Here is a 22,300-nt window from a genome sequence, read left to right as displayed (position 1 = left end):
GAACATAATAAAATAATAACAATAAAGTATGAATTGGTGTTTTATTTATTTATTTTATTTTTTAAAGTTAATTTTAACGTGGTGATGTAAAAAGTTTGTTACGATTTAGAGTTTTTTTAAAAAAATAATTTAATGATTTAAATGTGAATTTACTTATAATAACCTTACAACCATCATTCGTCACTTTTAGCTTCTATAATTGTTATTGTAATTTTGTTGCCCACTCTCTAGTGCATGTTGCTACTTGTATGTTTGTTTCTCGATCTCTCCTTATGTGGAAATTGATAGGGATGTCGGTTGGGAGTCTGATTACCCTAGTTAGGTGTCCTCTATTCTTCGTAAGGACTTTATTCATTGATTGTTTCGTTTTAATACGGATGTTTAGAAAATAAAGAGATAAATAAATAATGTCATTGATCTTCAATAAATGTACCGTTTCTTAACTTCAAAAACTAATTGAATTATATTTCTTATTGACTTTTATAGCTTAAAAGTGAATTTTACAATGTCAAACATATTTGCTTTTAATTATGTATATAATAAGTTTTTATCGGTCAAAGTGAGCATAATTCAAGTAGCAAATGAATATAATAGCAACTAAAAAAAGCTACGTTTCAAATCCCCCATATACTCAAGAGAATTATAAGTCTTTAACCTTTTTTTTTGTTGGTTTGTTTAAATTTATGGACGTATTAGACATGAATAAAAAGGTTCAATGATTCATTAAATACAAAATTTAATATCATACGCAATAGATTTATTTGAAAATCTTAAAGTATAGGGATCTGTTATATACAGGATCTAAAAAAACAAATGAGTTTATTAGACATAACATCGAAACTTTTAAGACTATTAGATACAAATAAAGAAATAGAGAGACTAAGGATTTGATTGGTAGAAAATATGGAAATGAAAATTTCAAAATAAGAGATTAGATGAAACAAAGTTGTATTTCATGTTTTAAGACATGTGTTTGGTAGCATATTCTGAAATTGAATTTCAATTTAAATAATTGTTTTAAATGTTTGTCGATACTATGTTTATAAACCCTATAAACTAGTAGTAGTTACTTACTAAATATTAGATTGACTATAAACTATTACTATAATTTATGGACGTATTTTATGTTAAAGTTGTTTATATAATTATTATTTATAATATTATATAATTATAATACCATACATAATATATATTATAATTTAAAAATGAATTGAGTTTATAACACGACTAACTATATTTCTAACAATTTTATTTTTATCTAATATAATAATGTATTTTAAAATTTAAAATTCAAAATATGAATATATTAAAAAACATAAAAATATTGTTTTTAAAACTTACACTATACTATTCGTATTATATAAAAATAAAATTTGAAAAAAAAAATTAGAAATATAATCAAGATGGTACCAAACACGTATTTTCTATATATAATAAATTTAAAATTAGAAAATAGCAGAAGCTTTCTCATTTAACCTTAGTTTTATCCTTAAAAAACAGTTATTTTGTCTTTTCGAATGTTAATGGAATATTATCCGCAAGAGAAAAAAAAATATATCCGGAAAGGAAAAGTCCAAAGAAGATGAAATGATGTTTGACAATTTATCCTCCAATTTTTATTTTTCTATATTGGAATTTCAGTCAAATGGACAAATACTACATTAATTTTTAAGTTCACTAAAAAAAAGGCAAAAATAACCATGAAATTTCAATTTCTAGAAGTTCAAGAACAACAAAGAAATAACAAAAATGTTCTGTCTCCATAGAAAAATAAATAAATAAAAATAATATCCAAACAATGAATATTGATTTCATCAATATATCGATATCTAATCAATATCTATGGATATTACTCTAAATAAAAAGATTATAACAATCATTTGAATGGATGATTATGATGCTTTAAAAATCAAATTAAGTTACAAATGTTATTAGTTTATATCTTCAAATATATATATATATCCAAATAATGAAACCTTTTGTCAATATTGATTTTATCAATACACCAATACTAATCAATATCATGAATGATGCTCTGAATAAAAATATTATATCAATTGTTTGAATGGATGAATATTTTTAAAACCAAATTAAGTTATAAATGCTATTAATTTATATTTTCAAATATATATACACACATATGTCTTATAGAAATTTACAAGGGAATTTTAAAAAATATATAAAAAAAACGAGAAACTATTTATACAAAATAGTAAAATTTTAATATATATATATATTTATTTATTTATTTATTTATTTATTTATAGATGTTGATAAATAGGGTTGGTAACGGGGCCGGGAAGGCATCCCCGGCCCTGTGGAGGAAATTCACCCCATCCCTGCGCCCATCTCGACCATTTGAAGGCAGGTCCGCTCCCTACCATATTCAATTCAGGGCATTTTTTTAGTGTTTTAGGTTTGAGCTTGGCTTATTGGGCTTAGAGTTAGAAATTAAATATTTAATATTGGGTTACAATCCAACACTATACATTGTAAACATATATATAAATAATAAATTATATAAATTATTTATATATATTTATAAAAATATAAATACATCAAATCGGGGTCGGGGTCGGGGTCGAGACGAGGCGGGGATACCATCCCCGTTCCTGGACGGGGCTCCGAAATTTTTTTCCGATTTGACCCCATCCTCGATCAAACTGGGGATTCTCCACCCCGGGGACCCGATCCCACGGGGAATTTTGCTAACCTTGTTGATAAGGCTAATAAAAGTCTATCCGTGTGTATCAGTAATAGAAACGGATAGAAGTTAGCTATCGATAATTTTTCTGATATTTTTGTAAATAGTTTGACATTTTTTCTATCTATAAAAATTTATCTATTTATAAAACAAAGCTTCTATCGATATTTCATTATATATATATATTTATTTATTTATTGATTGACCTTTCTTTTATATCGAAAAGAATTATGAAACATAAAAAATAAATGTGAAAATGTTATTAATACAAATCATAAAGGTTTCAACTCGCTTAAAAAAACATATTATGTTTATTTACAGTTTTTATTTATTTATTTTTAAGAATATTAATATTTTCATGGATATTTTTATAAATTATTGGTTGCATTTATTTTTATAAGTTTTACCTTCGAAACTCACGAGCACATGTAACTTAAAAAGAAAAGAAAAGAAAAGAAAAGAAAAAACACTTAAAAAAACATTACAAATAAAACAAATCTTAATACGAAGATAATTCTCTTATCCAGTTGAAATTAACTGAAACGAGAAGAACAAATCAGAAGTAAAATTTCAATGAAATCAACTAATTAGTGGAAAGAGGAATCACTATTTCAGTGTAATTTTAATTTATCGTTTTTTAAGAAAAGAAATCTCAGTGTAATCTTGAAGTGAGAGGCAATAATCAGAAGTAAAATCCGAGGCAGAGAGCAAAGCCACATAAAATCAAGAACAAGATTTGTCTCACCCCACCAATGGCAAAACGAGAGGCAAAGAGGAATTGAAGAAGATGAAGTTTCAACTCACCGGCCTCATTAAGCCACACGATTCTATATCCCCTTCTATCTACTTTCTTTCTCAACTCCCTTGACCCACATTTTCCCCTGTGTTCATCTTTCAGAATCTCCATGTAAGTTCGTCTCGCCCTCATCCTCACTAATCCCATTTTTTTTCTCAATTGTTTTTGCTGCTTCATGAATGATTTTATCCCATTTGTTTATTCATATGTGATTCTCCCATGGATCGGCAGTGCTTGGCGTAGTTTTGTTCTGAATTCGCGAGGTTTTTTGTTTCTTATTCGGTGTACGGTTTTGATCGAGTGTTCTCCCCATTTGGGTGCAGGATGAAAGGCTTTTGAAGCTTTTTCCCTCATTATTGTCATTAACTAGGATTCAATTCACAATGTTATCGGTTTGCTCGGCGACCCCTAGCTGTTCTTCTCAATCTAAGGTGGGATCTGGTCTTAATCTTCTGCTTTTGAACTTCTATTATTGATAATTTATTTTCCATACAATGCTACTATCAATATTTCAAGATTGATGATAGTGCTCAGCTGGAGAATGAATCAGTGAGCACTTAGTTGATAACACCTTCTTAATTGGGAGTTGTGTTAATCTAACCGTTGAAATTTTACTCTGAGGTCTCTGAGTATTTAAGAACTGTTTGATGTCTGGAGAGTCAATCATTGTAAGTTAACTGTATGCATAACCATTCTGATTTGGAATAATAAACCTGCAGATTACTTTCCATGGTGGACTGAGACCCTTGCTCCCATTCCAAAAGGATATTCAAGTTGGCAGCCATGCTACAGCAGATGGGAGCTTCACAGGCTTGCTTCGAGGAACTCAATTCCATGGAGGTTTTCATAAAGCTTTCACCACAAGATCATCATTCTCTAATTTGACTATGAATGCTCAAAACCCATTATCCATAGGTAACGATAATCTTAATTGTAGAAACCTTGCTAGTTGTACACAGTTGTAACATTAAATGAACATTCTGACAGGTGGAGTGAAATATGTAGAGAATTCCAGTTTATCTGCGGGAGAAGAGACACTCCATGTTTCTGGACTACCTGGTGAAATTACTTCAGTTCAAGTTTTAACTGTAGAGCATGAAACTGGGTTAACTGATAAAATTGCATCCGATAAAATGCTCTTTGTAGCTGACTCCCTAAATGTGGATAACAATTCAGTTTCTAATTTGAAAGCAAGTGCAGAGGATTTTTTGGATCGCGTCAGTGAGTCCTTTAATGCCTCTATACAACAAGGGGAAAACACTATTGAGAAATCATTGGATACTATTAACTCATCGATATCAGCGTTGATTAAACGGGGCAATCAAAGTGTAGATGATGCCTTCAATAGTATATTTTCATCTGTTGATCAGATTGGGGAACAAGGTAGTAATGGACTCACCAACTTTTCAACTGGGCTCAAGGAAGGATCAATTAAAGCTTCTGTTTCTGCAATCAATTTACTGAGACATGCCGTTGTTGCAATTGAGGATTCTCTGATAAATGCAACTTCATTTGTTGTCTACTCCTATGGGTCAGTGAAGGAACTCTTTCCTCCTGAAATTAGGAATGCTTTAAGTTCGTCCGAGCAAAGAGCAGCTGAAATCTTAAGTCCTGTCAGGACTGGTTTTCAACAGGTATATTAGTTAATGATTTAAGATGTCATTCATGTTTCTCCTGATTTTCTAAAAGATGTACGTTAACATGTCACAAGATCCAAATTATGATAAAATTATACATCAAATGTATTTTTGGAAAGCAGATTTACCTTACTGTTGAGAGTTTGGAGAAAATCATTGGCTTAGATCCAAGTGATCCGCTCGTTCCATTTATACTCCTCCTTGGAAGCTCTGTCACTCTGTGGTATGATTATTCTTGAAGCTTGAGTATAACTTCTTTATGTTGTATTGTGGAAAACATAGAAGCCATTGCTTGAGGTTTAAAATTTTAATCAGATTTGTGCAGGATTTTCTATTGGACAAGGACATATGGTGGTTATTCTGGAGATTTATCTCCTCAAGCAACTTTGGAGCTTCTGAAAGGATCTGATAATGCTGTTCTTATTGATGTCCGGCCTGAGGCAAGAGACTGTAAAATTTCATGGCCTTTTGTATTCACAGCATTGAGCATGTTTAAGTCCTCATTTCTCCACAAAATAACTGTGTTGAACGGTTCATTCGAGCCAAGCCCTACTCTTCTACTGTTCAATGAAATATGTAGTATAAGGTTATTGAAAATATGAAACTTCATCGTGCTCCGGGATCAAAGACAAGAAGGTTAATAGGAGGGAAAGAAAGCAGTCACTTCTTCAGTTAAAACCAAGTATTTTGGCTACTGTTCTTAATTTTACTATATCCTGACTTTTCCGATATGCAATCTGGCAGTAACGAAATATCGACTGTTCTAAAATGAAGTCATTAAAATTTATAATAGCAAGTTTAAAAAATTTAAATTTGTTGTTTTTCCCCTTCTTTCTACAGGATTTGAGAGAAAAAGATGGCATTCCTGATCTAAGACGTGGAGCACGAGCTCGCTATGCAAGTGTAACTCTACCAGAGGTTGGTTTGTGTGCATTATTTTAATTTGAAAGTATGTAGATAAATCATATGTTTTTAGTGCAACCAAAAACAAGCACTGTACTCAATTTCATGCTGCTTAAAGCTTAACTTTTTGTACTTTAATTTCAGGTTGATGGCTCTATACGGAAGTTAGTATCAAGTGGAAGGGACCTTGATGACACTTTACTTGCTTCTGTCATCCGGAACTTAAAGATTGTTCAGGTAGTTGGCCTCTTTTCAAAACATTGACGGAAGTAGTAAAACCATGGAGCTCAAGAACAATTTGCTTACTGTTCTTATGTTTGAAGCTGTAGATTTTATTTCTTTAGTCTCTTCAGCTGTTGCTGATAGTTATCTGCTACCGATAATTTTCTTACCTTTTATTTTTCTTTTAAAATTATTTTCCAATAAATATGCAAATGACCAAGTTGCACGAAATAAATGTGCCAATTTCTGCAGCTTTTATTATCTATCTTGGGAGATGTCACTTTGGTGACTTATGTCTGTATTAGAATATTGTTTGACATTTTATCTGAACTTTCTCATGATTATCCAATTCTTAGAAAATAGGATTTGGTTTGATTAATGATGTGATTATTGGCTTGTGCTCTCTGTAGGACAGGTCCAAGGTTATCGTCATGGATGCCAATGGTACAGGTTCTAAAAACATTGCTAGATCATTGAGAAAACTTGGGGTCAAGGCAAGTATTCTATAGTCCAAACATTCATTTTTAGGAATGTAGAAACATTTTCTAACTTCGTTTTGATCATGAGGTTTTTAATACATGTCGGAGACAACTTTGTTGGTAAAAATTAGCTGTAGTTTTCATATATTAGCTCATCTAATTTTTTTCCCTATCTCAAAGGTGATTATATTATATAATTATCTGGAACAAAAGAAGCTCTAGGATCTTTTAGAACAAAAAGAGATCTTTTCAAGAAGTCATTGATTCCCCCCTTTTTATGGCACTTTATTGGTGTAAAAATGATATCATATTCATATCCAATTGGAGAAGTTTTTTTAATCTCTTTGGTTGGATTTCCCTTTTGTATCATGTCATTAAATTGTTTCCTATCCAATGTCCTCCCTGCCTAGTGTTCTGTTGAATTACTTACCAATATCTTAGTATTAAAATATTATAATTATTTCTTCTTCTTATTATTATTATCATTATCATCATCATCATTATTTCAAGTAATTCACGTAAAGAATTCCCCTGTTATTGAATGTTCTTTACGTTCAAAATTGCTCAATTCTCAATATCCTTGGATATTCATGTGACAGAAACCATACTTGATCCAAGGTGGATTTCAGTCCTGGGTGAAACAGGGCCTCCGCATCAAGGAGCTCAAACCCGAAACGGCACTTAGCATACTGAATGAGGTATCTAATGTTTTTGCTATATAGTCAAAATTATGAAAATGTCTTGAAGAAAAATCATTTTTTCATGTACCCAGCTGTCTTATACGTGAGACTTAACCACCTAACTAAGAATCCCGATCAAATAATATAATTCAATCTTTATGTCAACAAAATATGTATGGTTTGTGGACGGTGTTAAGAGTGCACATTAGGAAGCTGCAAATATGTGGGAAAAAGTTAAAGTAATTGAAACAATCATCGTTGGGTGATAGAAGTGTATTCTTTTTTTATCTTGATGTGGTCTAGGATAGGATCGTCAAAGTCTTTCAATTGATTACTTTTAAAAAAACAAATAAAATTTTAGAAGCCTGCATTTTACTGGGATGTATTTGCTAAGGAAAGCTAATTATTTGGAAATGTAGAGATGTCCGGCCTAGTTAGGAAGGGAACTACTACTTGTGCTTCATTCTACAGCTGTTTTATGGACTTTCTCACGGAAGAATTGCTGCTTTTTCCAACCATGATGCATGTTTAATTTGAGTCTTTCTGGACTAAATACATTCTCTTCATCTGTTTTGACTCGAACACTTTACGTCCATTTCTTTGTATTTGTTATTGTTAAAAGGAAATTAGGGTTTATTCTTAATTATTTTATTTTCCATTATTATTTTCTTTTTGGAATTTTCCATTTATATATTTTCCTTTATTAATTTATTGATGTCTATTTATTCACCTTGTAGAAGGTTGATTATGTACTCTGAATTATCTTGATTTATTCAATAATATACAAATTTAACAGTTATATCCATGAATCATGAAAACTATTGAATATGGCTCATTGTTAAAATTCTTTCAATGGTCGATCTGAATTTACTTCTGAGTCAAACTGCAATCATTGCAGGAAGCTGAGGCAATCCTGCAGGAAATAAATCCGTCTCCTGTACAAGTTCTGGGTTATGGTTTGGTAAGGTTAAATTTACATACAAAATATTTCAGTAAGAAATCGCTGACATTTGAATTGATCTTTATTCATGGCTTTTGCTCCTGATAGTTAAATCCATCGGAGGGATAGACTAAATATTTCACTATCCCTTTCTGGATTCAAAGATTGGAATATGTTTGGTAGTGCTTTTGACTTGCGGAAAAGCACGTTTAAGTGGTGAAGAAGTACTTTTACTGTTTACATAGCATATTTATGCTGTTTGCAATTCGAAAGTTTGAAAGATGTTAAAAGCACTCAGTAGAGCTTTTCCGAAATAAGTCATCAATAGGGCTTTGTCAATTGCTTCTGGTTCAATTGCCAATTACTAATCCCTCTCAACTAACACATTTTCTCCCATTATTTCTTTGTACACACTTTTTTCTTACTATTCTCTCTATATACTCTCTCACTAACTTCGTTTTACTCAAATTTCTTGCTAGTCTTTTTCTATAGCATACACATAAAGACATTAATCTGTACATATACATTTTCTCTTACCAACTTTTTTCCTTCCCAACTCTAAAAAACATTTTGAGTAAATAATAATCAGTTAAAAAGTAATTCTAAGAGTATATTTTTTAAGTGTATGTACTTCTGATAGGCTTTAGACTCAATTTTATTTATCAATAATGGGGGAAGGATTCAAGAGCTTCCCAATGTCTCCAAATTCTCAAAAGAGACCATTTACAAGATAATTGCCAAAAGATACCCACGCTCTACCACTCTCACAGTATATAACAGTAAATCTTCCCTAAGACCCCTCCTTCCTAACTAAAAATATTCCCGGGCCCACCTCACTTATGAACTGTCTCACGTATTCCTCCCTTTCTTATCTAACGAACTGCCTACATGTATATACTTTTTCTTTGTCTGGTTATATTAATTCTCATTTGCTAGATATCAGGTTTATATTGGCCTGATAAAAGTTTTCATTTCACTTTTCTGTGAAAGACCTTCCCTGTATGCTTGGGTTTTTTCTTTTTTTTTTTTTTCTTTCTTTCTTTTTTTTTTTTTAAATGATGGGTGGGGTTGTTCTGATGTGCATCTTTATCTAAACTATGCTCTTCATTTTGTGCAGGGTCTCGCTGCCACTTTGTATGCTTTACTAGGTATTGCAAGTCTCATTTATTATTTACTGTTTGCATGAAATCTCAGTGGGGTTTATTAGAGCTGAACTTTAATACTCCATCGTTCCACAAATGTGTTGTGCATTTGTTGCTCAATTCCAAGTGAAGTGGAAGTCCTTTAATCCTTGGTTTTTAAGTACTAGAAGCCTTAGTACTATAAACAATTATGACAACTTTGTACCTTGGAATTGAAATGTGCATCACAACAGACGTGTCTTTGTTGTCTTCCAACAGCATTTAACGACTTTTGTGTAATTCTTCTCTTCTGAACCGAAACCCTGCACTTCCTTATTGTCTTCCAACATTGTAACAACTCTGGTTTGTTTTAAACTTTTAATCTTAACCACTGGTTGTTAAAGCTGGTACATTCCGTCTTAGATACTTGTTCATATCTCTTCTTCAAGTCTAATGTTACTTAATCTTACTGGTACAGTTTAGCTCATTGAATGATAAGGTCATATGTCGTGCCCTGAAATGGGTTCATTTAATCTTTTTTCTGACAAGTACAATTTGTTCTGCCAGAGTGGGAGACTTCGCTACAAATAATTGGCATCATTGGCATTAGTCAGGTACTTGTGTCTGCAAGTTGGACTAACCAAAATTCATAGTTACGCTGTCTACTTTGGATACTATTACTCTACTGTTAATAATTTGATATGGTATGGCAACTCCACCAGACAATTTATCGGCGAGTTGCATCTTATGAAAATGCTGAAGATTTGAACAAAGATTTCAGGTGAAGTGTTTAACTATCTAAGACCTGTTTTATTTGATCATTTTCACTTGCTTTTCTAGCCATTTATGCACCAAATATCTCTAACCATTCCTTCCCGTGGATTCTTTTAGGCTGTTATTTATTCCAGTCAGTCTTGGAGCTCAGGCATTATCGTGGGCTGCTGGGAAACTGGAGACGAACGGCATTGGACTACCAACGTCTCCTTCCTCCTCGGATGTTCAAAACAGGGTGTTGCAGGCCGCTGCAAAGCACGAATCTCAGCCTTCGGTCGATGAAGGTATCCAAAACAGACCGCCCGAGGCAACAATTCCAGTCAGTGAGGGTATAGATCTTTCTGAGGCATAGAACAATGTTTTCTGGCGGTACATAATGCTTGTTAATGAAAGTCCCTTCTTCTGAACTTGATTGTTGATCCAACTATACTAACAGTATAACAAGTTTGAAATGGATGGCTGCTTTGCTCAGCTACTCAAGAAATATCGTAAGCTGATACCTCTGCCTTCTCTCTCTCTCATAAAAGATGTAGAGTCCTTTGCATATACTAAATCAATGTTGACTTGCAGTATATCTAATACTGACCTACATTTTTTTTTTTTGTTAATTGATATTGCTCTTTTTAAGTTTATCATCGACTAATTTTAACCTTCATTAATCGAGAGACTAAATTGACGTTTGTTAAAAAATAAAGGAGTAAATTGAAACTTTTTAGAAAAATAGGGACTATATTTTAAAAAAATGCAAACATCAATGACCAAAAGTAGTCATATAATTATCGATCAATGCTTAGGTTTTCGAAACTTAGAAAATGATTCCTTTTTCTTTTTCTTGAGTTTGAATCATTTGGAATAGAGGAATTCAACACGTGGCCTTTTGATCGAGAGCATATAGTTAGTTAGTTCTATGGTCAGATTGATAGCTTTGAAAATTATTCTTAATGATCCAAATTATTGTGAATAATTTAGGCAATAATATGGTATTATAGTGGCAACTCATATGATATGGAAATTGAATTAAAATTTGGAAAACAAAGTTGATTTCCGCTCACATAATAGCTTGTTATGTATAAAAGTACAAATACTTTTTACCTGATATTTTTAATGCAAATAACTTCAAAGTTTTTTTTTTCGGGTAACAATTTCAAGACTTCTTTTTATATTGGAAAAATGTAAGAAATTTGTCAAAACCTATGAGTATAGTTCAATTAAAACATATGTGACATCCTGCGTTTTCAGAAAATTTAAGATAATGATCTCGAATTATTGGATTTCAGTTTTCTTTAATTTTAGAAATTTGGAATCAAATTGAGATAATTATAAAGTCTCATTGGTTAACTTGAATTTAATTGATTAAAGAATTTTATTAATTATCTCCCTTAGATTTTGGAGATAATTGAATGATTTAGATTTAATCGATATTTTAATTTGGGATGTTCGTTTGTTAACCCTGGCACCTTCAACAGGTCACTGAAGGACCCTACTAATGTGGAGTTTGTTGGGGTTGATGCCCTAAATCTCTTGAGTTAAGTAGTTTGTAATTATAATGTACAAACGATTTATTTATTTAATAAAATCGGAGGTATTTTATTCGACATTTACCCACAAACCAATAAACTAACATCTAAGGTTATCTTCTATAGCTTAAACACGTATATAGAGGCATACAGGTGGATCATGTTTAAGTGATAACCTAAATGGTCTATAATAGATGGATAATGTTGGGTACCTTATCCTAGTGACATTATGAATACGACCCGCTTTATAGATGTTACAATTGTTGTAAAGTGCTATAGATGATATGATCCTGGTCATTCATGTAGAGACATGTGAGTAGAGACTGGACCACGAAATGAATAATCTCATTATATAACACTGTTAATAATAGATACTTACATTTCACCAGGATGATCATAGGTGACATGACCTAAATCCTGTGTGAGTTATAAACTCTTGCCTATGAAGGCGATCCTTTGATTTGTATGGGTGAGAATGGCCAGATCGTCGACTCAATATGCCTACAATTTTAGGGATTCGTTTGATTAGAGAGTTAGGAACACAGCTACACGAGACAAAATTCACTCCTTTCTTGATGTCGGGGTAAGTAGATAAATTGCTCCCTTCGAGGCTTGAACAATGTGGTGCCACACCCTCTCTTGATCCGAGTCGGATTTGGTCATAGTTGGACTATGACTTCTTGTTCATTAGAGGGATCAGTGGTACTTAAGGAGTTAGATGTAACTATAAGGGCAAAACGGTAATTTTGGTCTAGTTGTATTTATGAGTAATTTATGAAGGTTATCGTACTGTTGATTGGTTATATCCAATGGACACATAAATATATCTTTAGTGGGAAGAGTATAGCTATTGTCTTCAGTGGAGTGACCGACAATTAATGGATGTTGGATAATTTAATTAAAGGAGTTTAATTAATTATCCAAGTACCATTGGTGTTTCAATCTACATGTTAGTCCTTCTGTAGCTTAGCTGGGATTATTGAGAATTCATTTTGGATTAATTTGAATTGTTCAAATTAATTGAGGAAATTTTTATATATGATATAATCAGAATAATATATTTGATACATTATAATATAAAGTTTATTTTGAGAGGCATTAAATATTTGAATATGATTCAAATATTAATTATATGGATTGGATTCATATAATTAAATTTAATATAAGTATGATTTATATTAAATACCACAAATGATTGAGAGAATTAAAAACTATAGGTTATATTGTATTTGATACAATATAAAAACTATAGGTTATGTGTTATATTTGATATAACATATGATTTAATATATGATATCATATATTTATATATTAATTAAATAATTTATTGAATAATTTATTTTTTTATTAGAAATTTAATATTGGGAGGGAGTTGTAACTCCTTCCCCCCTTAATTCTCTCAGTTCGTGGAAGTGGAAAGGAGATTCAATTTTACGTACTTCATCTTCTTCATAGAAGATTTACAGGGTCTCTCTCTGTTTTTGTGCGTGTAATTTTGATCGCCCAACATATTCTCCCAGAGAAAAAAATTCCATCTCAAATTTCTTCTCTACCTCTTCTAAAAAGTAGCAGAGCCACACCTCCTACCAATTCTCAACCCCTAAGGAGAATACAGGAGGTTCACTGGTGTTGGTGTCTATATTGGGTTGTAGTTTTTGTTCAAGTTTCTTTGGAGAGTTCATGACCAAATCAAAGAGGGAATTCATGAAGAAGTTGTTCTTTAAGGGTAAGCATTTTTCTAACCCGATCTCTTCTTCGATTAATGTCTAAAGCATGTTGTAATTTATTGTTAGAATGCATGATTTAGGGTTCTATAATTTTAGTTTTCTATGAAAATTGGGAATTGTGACCAATCCCGTTTCCATAGTGGACCTTATGGTTCCTTTAGAGTTATATTTGTTGACTATTGAGACAATTTTCCATTATATGAAATGCTCAAAAGATCAGAAAGTATAGTCTGATGTCTTCATGCTCACTGATAAAGCATAAATTTGGTGACAGTCGGCGGAGAGGATGATGGGTGTGGGAGGTGAACCAGTGACGTGGGAACAGTTCAAGGAGTGCTTCTATGCAAAGTACTTCTTTGCTAACTTAAGATACAATAATAAGAAAGAGTTCTTGGATCTAACGCAGAGGTGCATGTCTGTGGAAGAGTATGACACACTGTCCCGTTTGCTCCAGACTTGATTGCTATAGAGGCCATGAGAGCAGAAAGTTTCGTCCAGGGTTTGAAGGATGGTATACGAGGTATTGTGTGAGCCTTTAAATCGACCACTCACCCTAAAGCACTTCGTTTGGTGGCTGAGATGGACTTCTAGTCAATGAATGAGCACTTAAGGGCATTTAGCATTGGACTTTCCTCGAGTCAAATGAGGAAGGCAAATTAGAAGACTTTCGAGCCTCCTTCCCATCAAAAGAGCCAGAACTTAGACAGACCATTTTGACACTTTAAGCAGCATGCCACTAAGTTGGGAATGGTAGAGAGAAGTCGATCAGTGTGTAACTCATGCGAAAGACGTCACTAGGGACGATGTTTGGCTAGCGCCAGGATATTTTTTCATTGCAAACAAGAGGGGCACACAGTTGATAAATACACTAATAGAAACACATCAGGTTACGAGAGCCAGTTTGCAGGTCATGAACAGAGGGATTTGAGCAGACACCAGTAATAGCACGTCGTGTCTACTCAGCCACCCGCCAGAAGGCCGAGAAGTCAGACACTATTGTGATAGGTGTTGGGGATGATACCCTAAATTCTCATGTTCTGTAATTTATAAACACAATTTTGTACGAACACTTGTGATGTATAATATATGATATTTACTTCACCACTTATCTTTGAACATTGGATGTTTTATTTTCTTTACCACAAACCAATAAACTAAAATCCCTGGTTGTCATTATGTAACTTAAGCATGTATGTGGTGACCTACAAGTGGATCCTGTCTTAAGTGATAACCCAAATGGTATGTAGTATATGGATATAGAAGGGAAACCTTATCCTGGTAATGCTACAGATGTTGCTCGCTTTGTGGAATAATTATAAGTATTGTGACTTGCTACAGAGTCTGATCTTGATTATTTATATAGAGACATGCGAGCGGGGGCGTCCTATACAAAGAGTTTGTATAAGACCTGACCACAAAGTGTTAACGTCTCGTTATATAACGTCGTTCATGACAGAGACTTCACTTCACTAAGATGACCATAGGTAACATGACCTCAATCCTGAGTGAGTTGGAAACTCCTGCCTTTGAGAGAGGTCTTTTGATTTGCATCGGTGCGAGTGGCCAGGTCGCCGACTCAAACCTACCACTTTGGGGATTCGTCTGATTTGGGAGCTGGGTACTCAGCTACACAAGATGGAATTCACTTCTTCCCCGAAGTAGGGGTAAGTAGATACATTGCTCCCTTAAAGGTTGATCCTGAGGCTTGAACAATGTGGCACCACACACCTTTTCATGGCCTGAGAGGTGTCCACACATAGTAGGACAATGTAGTATTGTTCATCAGAGGGATCAGTGTTACTTAAGGAGTTAAATGAACTACAGGAGCAAAACGGTAAATTGGCCCAACTGTACTTACGAACATCTGTGAAAGGTTATTGTACTGTTGATTGGTTATATCTGATGGACACAGAAATATATCTATGGTGAGGAGAGTTCAACTGCCGGTCTTTAGTGGGAATATCTGGCAGTTAACGGATGGTGGATCTCGTGGTTAAAGAGTTTAGTCAGTTATTCACGTACCATTGGAGATTCGAGCCATAGGTCCATAAGGCCTTCCTGGTAGCTCAATGGATTCAAGTTGAGAATCAGTTTTTAAGTCAATTTGAAATTTTCAAATTGACAAGAGGGAGTTTGATTATATATGATATGATTGAACTGGTTAATTATATACTATATGATTGACTTTATATATGAGATACATAAATTGGAGGAAAATGGATATAAATATGATTTACATCTAGTGGAGGAGAAAACACTATGATTGATATATGATATTAAACTATAGGTTAATGAATATAATATGATTATATTTATTATTTCATTTTGACAATTATGGGATAATTGTGCACGCCATTTTCTCCATAACCGTGCGTTAGTGGGAAGTTCCAATCGGTTTTCATAACTGAAGAATAAAATGAAAACTGTTTTTATTTTGTAAAGATCATGGTTATTTGCTCACGAAGTGTATGCTGCCTATCGCTTAGTAAATTGAAAGACTATACGATAGCTCAGATTTTACACGATTTCTTACACGCGTGCACATCTTCTAAACTATCGCCTACATTTTACTAAACGATAGTCTAGCACTCGAGCATTTACTAAACAATTGTATAGACGATCACTACCTTTTTCCAACATGATCGTGTACTTCATCTAAACGATCAAGCATTTTTTCTATACGATAGACTAAGCTTTCTCCCACTTGCTTGATCGTTGTATACGATTTTCTTATCCTCCTCCCCTCTACCAAATCTGAACAGAGCCCACTCTTTAGATTCTCACACCGAGAATACTGAGGGTTCCAAGTGGTGGTGTCGTCCCTATCCTTATGTTTGTGTGGAAACTGTTCGTGGTAGACGACCGGTGGTGTTGCTGAACGATAGCTTGACGTTCTAGCGAAAGTGAGAGGAGTTTGTTCGCTTGGAGAGTGCGAGATTTCTACTGAAGAGATTCTTCAACTGGTAAGTTTTCTTGTTCTTCTGTTTGTTAATCTTAAAGCATGCAGGTAATTTCACAGTATGATGCATATCTGTATGTTTGAATGTAAATTTAGTAATTCTGTCACAATGTCTTTGGAAAGATCCACTTTTGCTCAGAGGTACTCTTGTATAAGAGTTCCTTTAATTGTTATCAGAGCTAGGTTTCTGATATTCCAAATTCATTGATACAAAGAATTGCATTTACATTCTCGATGGGTGAAACATGTCTACTCTCTGTTTAATCATTAAATCGTTTGTGGATGTGTGGATTAATGGAGTTTCTGGGATGAAACCTCTGGTTTGTTTAATTCTTTTACATTTGAAGTTAATTGTAAAGACCCCTGTGTTTTTAGGCATATTAACTACTATCGAGTCTGTAATTTCAAAGTAGTTTGAGTTTGTGAGTCGTTCGTGAAGAAGCTTTGTAGCAAGGGTTGTTGTTCTTCAAGGATGAAGACGACTAAACGTTGGTCGGGTTGTGTAGACGATAAGGTAAATGGTCGTTGAGTATCGGATACTTGGGAGCTGTTTTACGTGCGTGCACTAGACGATCGTATAGCTTAGCAAACTTCATCGCTTAGTTACTGACTATATGATTGCGGAGTAAATCGTTTACATATCGCGTGTTAAGTGATCGTCTAGAAGATTGGGCTTCACGACTTCGTTGTCGTCTAAACGATCGTTTAGCATCTACGTGTGTTTTCGTCTTGTCGCTATACGATTGTTTACCTAGAGGCGTTTACTAAACGGTGGGAGCTTCGCCCGAGAATTCAAGACCCGGTTCGCCTGTAAACCGATTTGCTTAGTGGAAAAACGTAATAGATAGAGTTTTTCATTCCGGTTTTGAGGTGGTTCATCCCAGTCCATTAATCTATGTTAATATATATAGGATGTATGTTTTATTAATATGTCATAGGGTATGCCATATAGAAAAATCCCACCTTAGGTTATGCATTGGTCATGCATCATCTCTTTATTATAAGTGTTATGATTTAGAGAAGCATGATTTAAATTACGTAAGAGCATGCTCATGCATCATATAATATAAGAGTTATATTTATGCATGCATAAAGCATTGACATGCATCATCTTTTTATTGTAATTGTTATAGTATAAGGGTATATGGAAAGCATGTGTGCTTGGTTGTTACTTGTATATAAAAATTATGTATAGTAATGATCGGACATTGCATGAAGCATGACACATAGGTTAAATTTATAAGCATTATAAATACCTCGTTATGTGGCAATGTATGGTTTTAGTTATTTCTTTTATAAAAGTAATAAGGAAATTAGAACTAAAATCAATAAGAAAGACATGTATGCCAACTTAGGTTTAAATCATGGTTTTAAAAGTGTTTTAAAATTTAGATGAGATAGACTTAAGATCATGGTTCTAATATGATTAGCAACTGTAGGCTTTAATCTTCTAATTAGTTTAATAGGATTAAATTGTCTAATAAAAGGTTAAAGTGTAGCAAATCTATCTATAAGGGACCTTTTGTTTAAGGTGGGTTATGTCTAGGCTGGTGTTTTTAAGGTAACGAAAACGAAACGCCCCTACTTAGGAACCTACCTGGAAAGGTGAATTAGATAGATTTGATGCATGCGTGCAAGATTAAGGACAATCCATTAAAGAGTTTCATGTGACTACTTGAACTTGTTTTATTTCAAAAACAAAAGTTATTTTTTATCAAACTTAAAAATGACTTAGACTAAAATCAATAGCCGGATTGTCTAGGTTAATGAACCCTTAGGTAGAGTATTCAGTGGAAGGTACTTGGGGCATTTGATGCTTTATTTTAACCTCTTGCGTTTCTTCCTTATTGTCTACATCGTGAGATCTACTATCGACCTTGTGCCACCCTGGGAGTGTCCCCCTAAAGAATGGTGTTTGAGTAGGTCAATATCAAGGTGGATGGAGAGAATGTTCATAGTAAGTGGGAGCTCGAATTGCAATAGCATATCCCACTGTTTCTCTCGTTAGGTTGAATAAAGTTTCTACGCATTGCCTTTGAGGCACCCTGGGAGTGTCCCCTTATAGGATGGCAATTTTGCGCATTTCTTAATTTGATCTTCTGTATAGGATAATGCTATTTAGTCTCTTGTCCTAATCTTCTTCTTCCCTACGGTGGACGCATTAGGGCGGGACTCTAGGCCGAAACGAGGGGTTACACTTACGCGGAATTGTTAAAGGTTAACAGTTCTGGACCAAATAAATGGTGACTGTTAGGTTCAGTTCCAAAGTTGGTTCTGCCTAATGGTTGAGAATGTCTCATTCCAATGAAGGGACATCTGATCATCCCACCGGTGACGTTTGTCCTACTTCGGTGAGGCATCATTGCAAAATAAAAGTCTTCATCACTATAAATTGTTTTGCTAAAACTAATTGGTTAAAATGTGGTTTAGCAAAGTCTTATAAAAGTTTGTTCGTTTTTCAACAACGAATTAAAAAAAAGCTACAACCAGTATTGCATTGCTAAGCGCCAAAAAACTAACTAGCGACAACTGTTCAAGTTGGAAACATATGATCACGATGATACTCATCATCGAAGATCTCATGTTTGCCCTTACAGAGGTCTGTCCTTCTATTCCAACTCCAAACGTCGCTCAAAATGTTCGAGAGGCGTATGAGGGATGGACATGGGCAAACGAGAAGGCACGAGCCTATATCTTGGCCAGTCTTAGTGACGTGTTGACCAAGAAGCATGAGCCCATGGTCTCAACGCATGAGATCATGGAGTCCCTGCAGGGATGTTCAGAAAACCGTTTGGACAGCTCAAGCATGAGGCTTTGAAATACCATCTTCAACTCCAAAATGGAGGAAGACACCTCTATCAGTGCAACATGTGCTTAACATAATGGTCCCACTACAAGCGGTGAGAGATGAATGGGTCTAGAATCGATGAGGGCAGTCAGGTTAGTATAATCCTGCATTCATTTGTCGGAAGAGCTTTCTCCACTTTGTTTAGCAATGGTGATTTTTAACAAACTGGAAATATACCCTTACAACTCTCCTGTTAACGAGTTGCAGACCTATCATTCCTTACTGAAAAGTAAGGAGAGAAGTGAGGTGCCAGGCAAATGTTGCTTCATCTCAAAGACGTTCCATCGAGGTTCGACCTCAGGGACAAAGTCTGCAGCTTCTACTTCTGACTCTGGAAAGGGAAGAAGAAGAAAGGTGGTAAGGGGAGAGGGAAAGTGCATGCTCACCTGTCGCCCAGAGGAGGCATCTGCCGTGTTGAAAAAGGAAAATGTTTCCACTGCAACTAGGATGAAAATGGAAGAGGAATTGTCCTTGTTGGCTGAAGAAAAGGAAGGCAACCAAGGCTAAGGCCAAAGCGAACAAAGGTAAATATGATTTACTTATGTTAGAAACTTGTTTAGTGGAGAATGATGATTTTGCCTGGATAATTGATTCGGGCGTCACTACATATTTGTTCTTCTTTTCAGGGGATTAGATCCTAACGAAAACTAAAGGCTGGTAAGATGACAATGTGAGTAATCACCGGATACGTCGTCTCAACTATGGCAGTGGGAAGAATCTAGTTAACTTTACAGAATAGATTTCTTGTTTTAAAAGATGTTTTTGTAGTTCCTGAGTTCAAAAGGAACTCAATTTCTGTAAAGTGTCCGTTACAATGTAAATATACTCTTTCGTTTAATGTGGATAAAGTGTTTATTCATAAAGATGAAGTTGAGATTTGTATAGCTAAATTGGAAAATAATTTGTATGTGCTAAGACCGTTAGCCTTAAGTTTCCTCCATAACATAGAGAAGTTTAATTTGTCGTAACTCAATCTAAACGTCAACGAATTTCTCCAAAAGAAAATGCCCAACCTTGGTACCTTCGATTAGGGCACATCAATATCAATAAGATCGATAGATTGATGAAGAATGAACTTCTAAGTGAGTTAGAAGAAAATTCTTTACCAGTGTGCGAATATTGCCTTGAGGGTAAGATGACTAAAAGACCTTTTACTGGAAAAGGTTATCGAGCAAAAGAGCCTCTAGAGTTAGTACATTCTGACCTTTGTGGTCCTAGGAATGTGCGAGCCAAAAGAGGCTATGAATATTTTATCGGTTTTATTAATGATTACTCTAGGTATGGGTATGTTTACTTGATGTAATGGAAGTCTAAATCCTTTGAAAAGTTCAGAGAGTTCAAGGTTGAAGTTGAAAATGCATTAGATAGACGGATTAAAACACTTTGATCAGATCAAGGTGGAGAGTTTTTGGATTTGGAGTTCCAGAACTATTTGATAGAACATGGAATTGTTTCCCAAATTTTAGCGTCGGGTATACCTCAGAAAAATGGTGTAGCGGAGAGGGGAAACATAACCTTGTTAGACATGGTTCGTTCGATGATGAGTTACGCTTCCTTACTAGACTCATTTTGGGATTTTGCAGTAGAGGCTGCAGTATACATACTCAATTGTGTTCCTTCCAAGAGTGTTGGAGAACACCTCTGGAGTTGTGGAACGGGCGTAAAGATAGTTTACGTCACTTTGGCATATGAAGTTTCCCAGCACATGTGCTTGAGGCTAATCCCAAGATGTTGGAACCACGATTGAGGTTATGCTTTTTTGTAGGCTACCCCAAAGGTACACGGGGGAGTTATTTTTATGATCCGTCGGAAAATAGGGTGTTTGTTTCCACGAACGCTACTTTCCTGGAGGAGGATGATATTAGGGAGCACAGTCTATGTAGTGAAGTCGTGTTACGTGAGCTTTCCAACGAAACTACTGAAACTTTAACAAGAGTTATTGAAGGGACTGCTTCATCAACAAAAGTTGTTGATGATAGTTCATCTAGTAGATCGGTTCCACCTCGAGAGTTGAGGAAACCTCGACGCAATGGGAGGGTTGTAAACCCGCTTGTTCGCTATCTGGGTTTCACGGAAATCCTGGCTATGGTAATCGATGGCAACATTGAGGATCCATTGTCTTATCAGAAGGCAATGGAGGATGTTGACCAGGATGAATGGGTCAAAGCCATGGATCTCGAGATTAAGTCAGTGTATTTCAACTCAGTTTGGGATCTTGTAGATCAGCCTGATGGGGTAAGACTTATAGGTTATAAATGGATCTACAAGAAGAAATGAGGTACCGATGGGAAGGTGGAAATGGGGTACCGATGGGAAGGTGCAAACCTTCAGGGCTTGACTTGTGGCAAAGGGTTATACTCAGGTGGAGAGAGTCGACTATGAGGAGACCTTCTCGCCTGTTGCCATGTTAAAGTCGATCTGCATCCTCCTGTCTATTGCCGCTTATTATGATTATGAGATATAGAAAATGGACATCAAGACGGCCTTTCTAAACGGTAATATTGAGGAGACCATTTACATGGTGCAACCCGAGGGATTCATTGCTCAAGGTCAAGAGCAAAAAGTTTGCAAACTGAATAGGTCCATTTATAGGCTGAAACAGACATCTCCATCTTGGAATATTCGGTTTGATACTGCGATCAAATCGTATGGCTTTAACCAAAACGTTGATGAGCCTTATGTTTACAAGAAGATCGTCAACAGTTCAATAGTTTTTGTTGTATGTAGATGATATCCTACTCATTGGGAATGATATAGGACTACTTACTGCAGTTAAGAACTGGCTAGCGACCCAATTCCAAATGAAAGATTTGGGAGAGGCTCAGTTTTTTATGGGTATATAGATATTTTGGGATCGTAAGAACAAAGTGTTAGCGCTGTCTCAGGCATTGTACATTGACAAGATATTTCTCAAGTACTCGATGCAGGACTCCAAAAGGGGTTTACTGCCATTCAGGCATGGAGTCACTTTGTCTAAGGACATGTGTCCTAAG

General features: G+C 34.7%; 1 protein-coding gene across 1 annotated transcript; it reads left to right on the top strand.

Annotated features, from left to right (window-relative positions):
- The first annotated feature begins 3,404 nt into the window (after window positions 1-3,404).
- On the top strand, window positions 3,405-10,828 carry LOC120075529. The gene is made up of 15 exons (XM_039029011.1): window positions 3,405-3,611; window positions 3,824-3,931; window positions 4,220-4,415; window positions 4,488-5,134; window positions 5,260-5,360; window positions 5,463-5,577; window positions 5,978-6,055; window positions 6,185-6,277; window positions 6,673-6,756; window positions 7,341-7,439; window positions 8,320-8,382; window positions 9,479-9,509; window positions 10,050-10,096; window positions 10,205-10,263; window positions 10,374-10,828. Exons 2-15 carry the CDS (start codon window positions 3,884-3,886, stop codon window positions 10,606-10,608), a joined length of 1,896 nt encoding a protein of 631 aa, XP_038884939.1. The 5' UTR covers window positions 3,405-3,611; window positions 3,824-3,883; the 3' UTR covers window positions 10,609-10,828.
- The last annotated feature ends 11,472 nt before the right edge of the window (window positions 10,829-22,300 follow it).

Source organism: Benincasa hispida, chromosome 4 (assembly GCF_009727055.1).
Source record: "Benincasa hispida cultivar B227 chromosome 4, ASM972705v1, whole genome shotgun sequence".
Lineage (NCBI taxonomy): Eukaryota > Viridiplantae > Streptophyta > Magnoliopsida > Cucurbitales > Cucurbitaceae > Benincasa > Benincasa hispida.
This window is presented reverse-complemented; position numbering and strand designations above follow the sequence as displayed.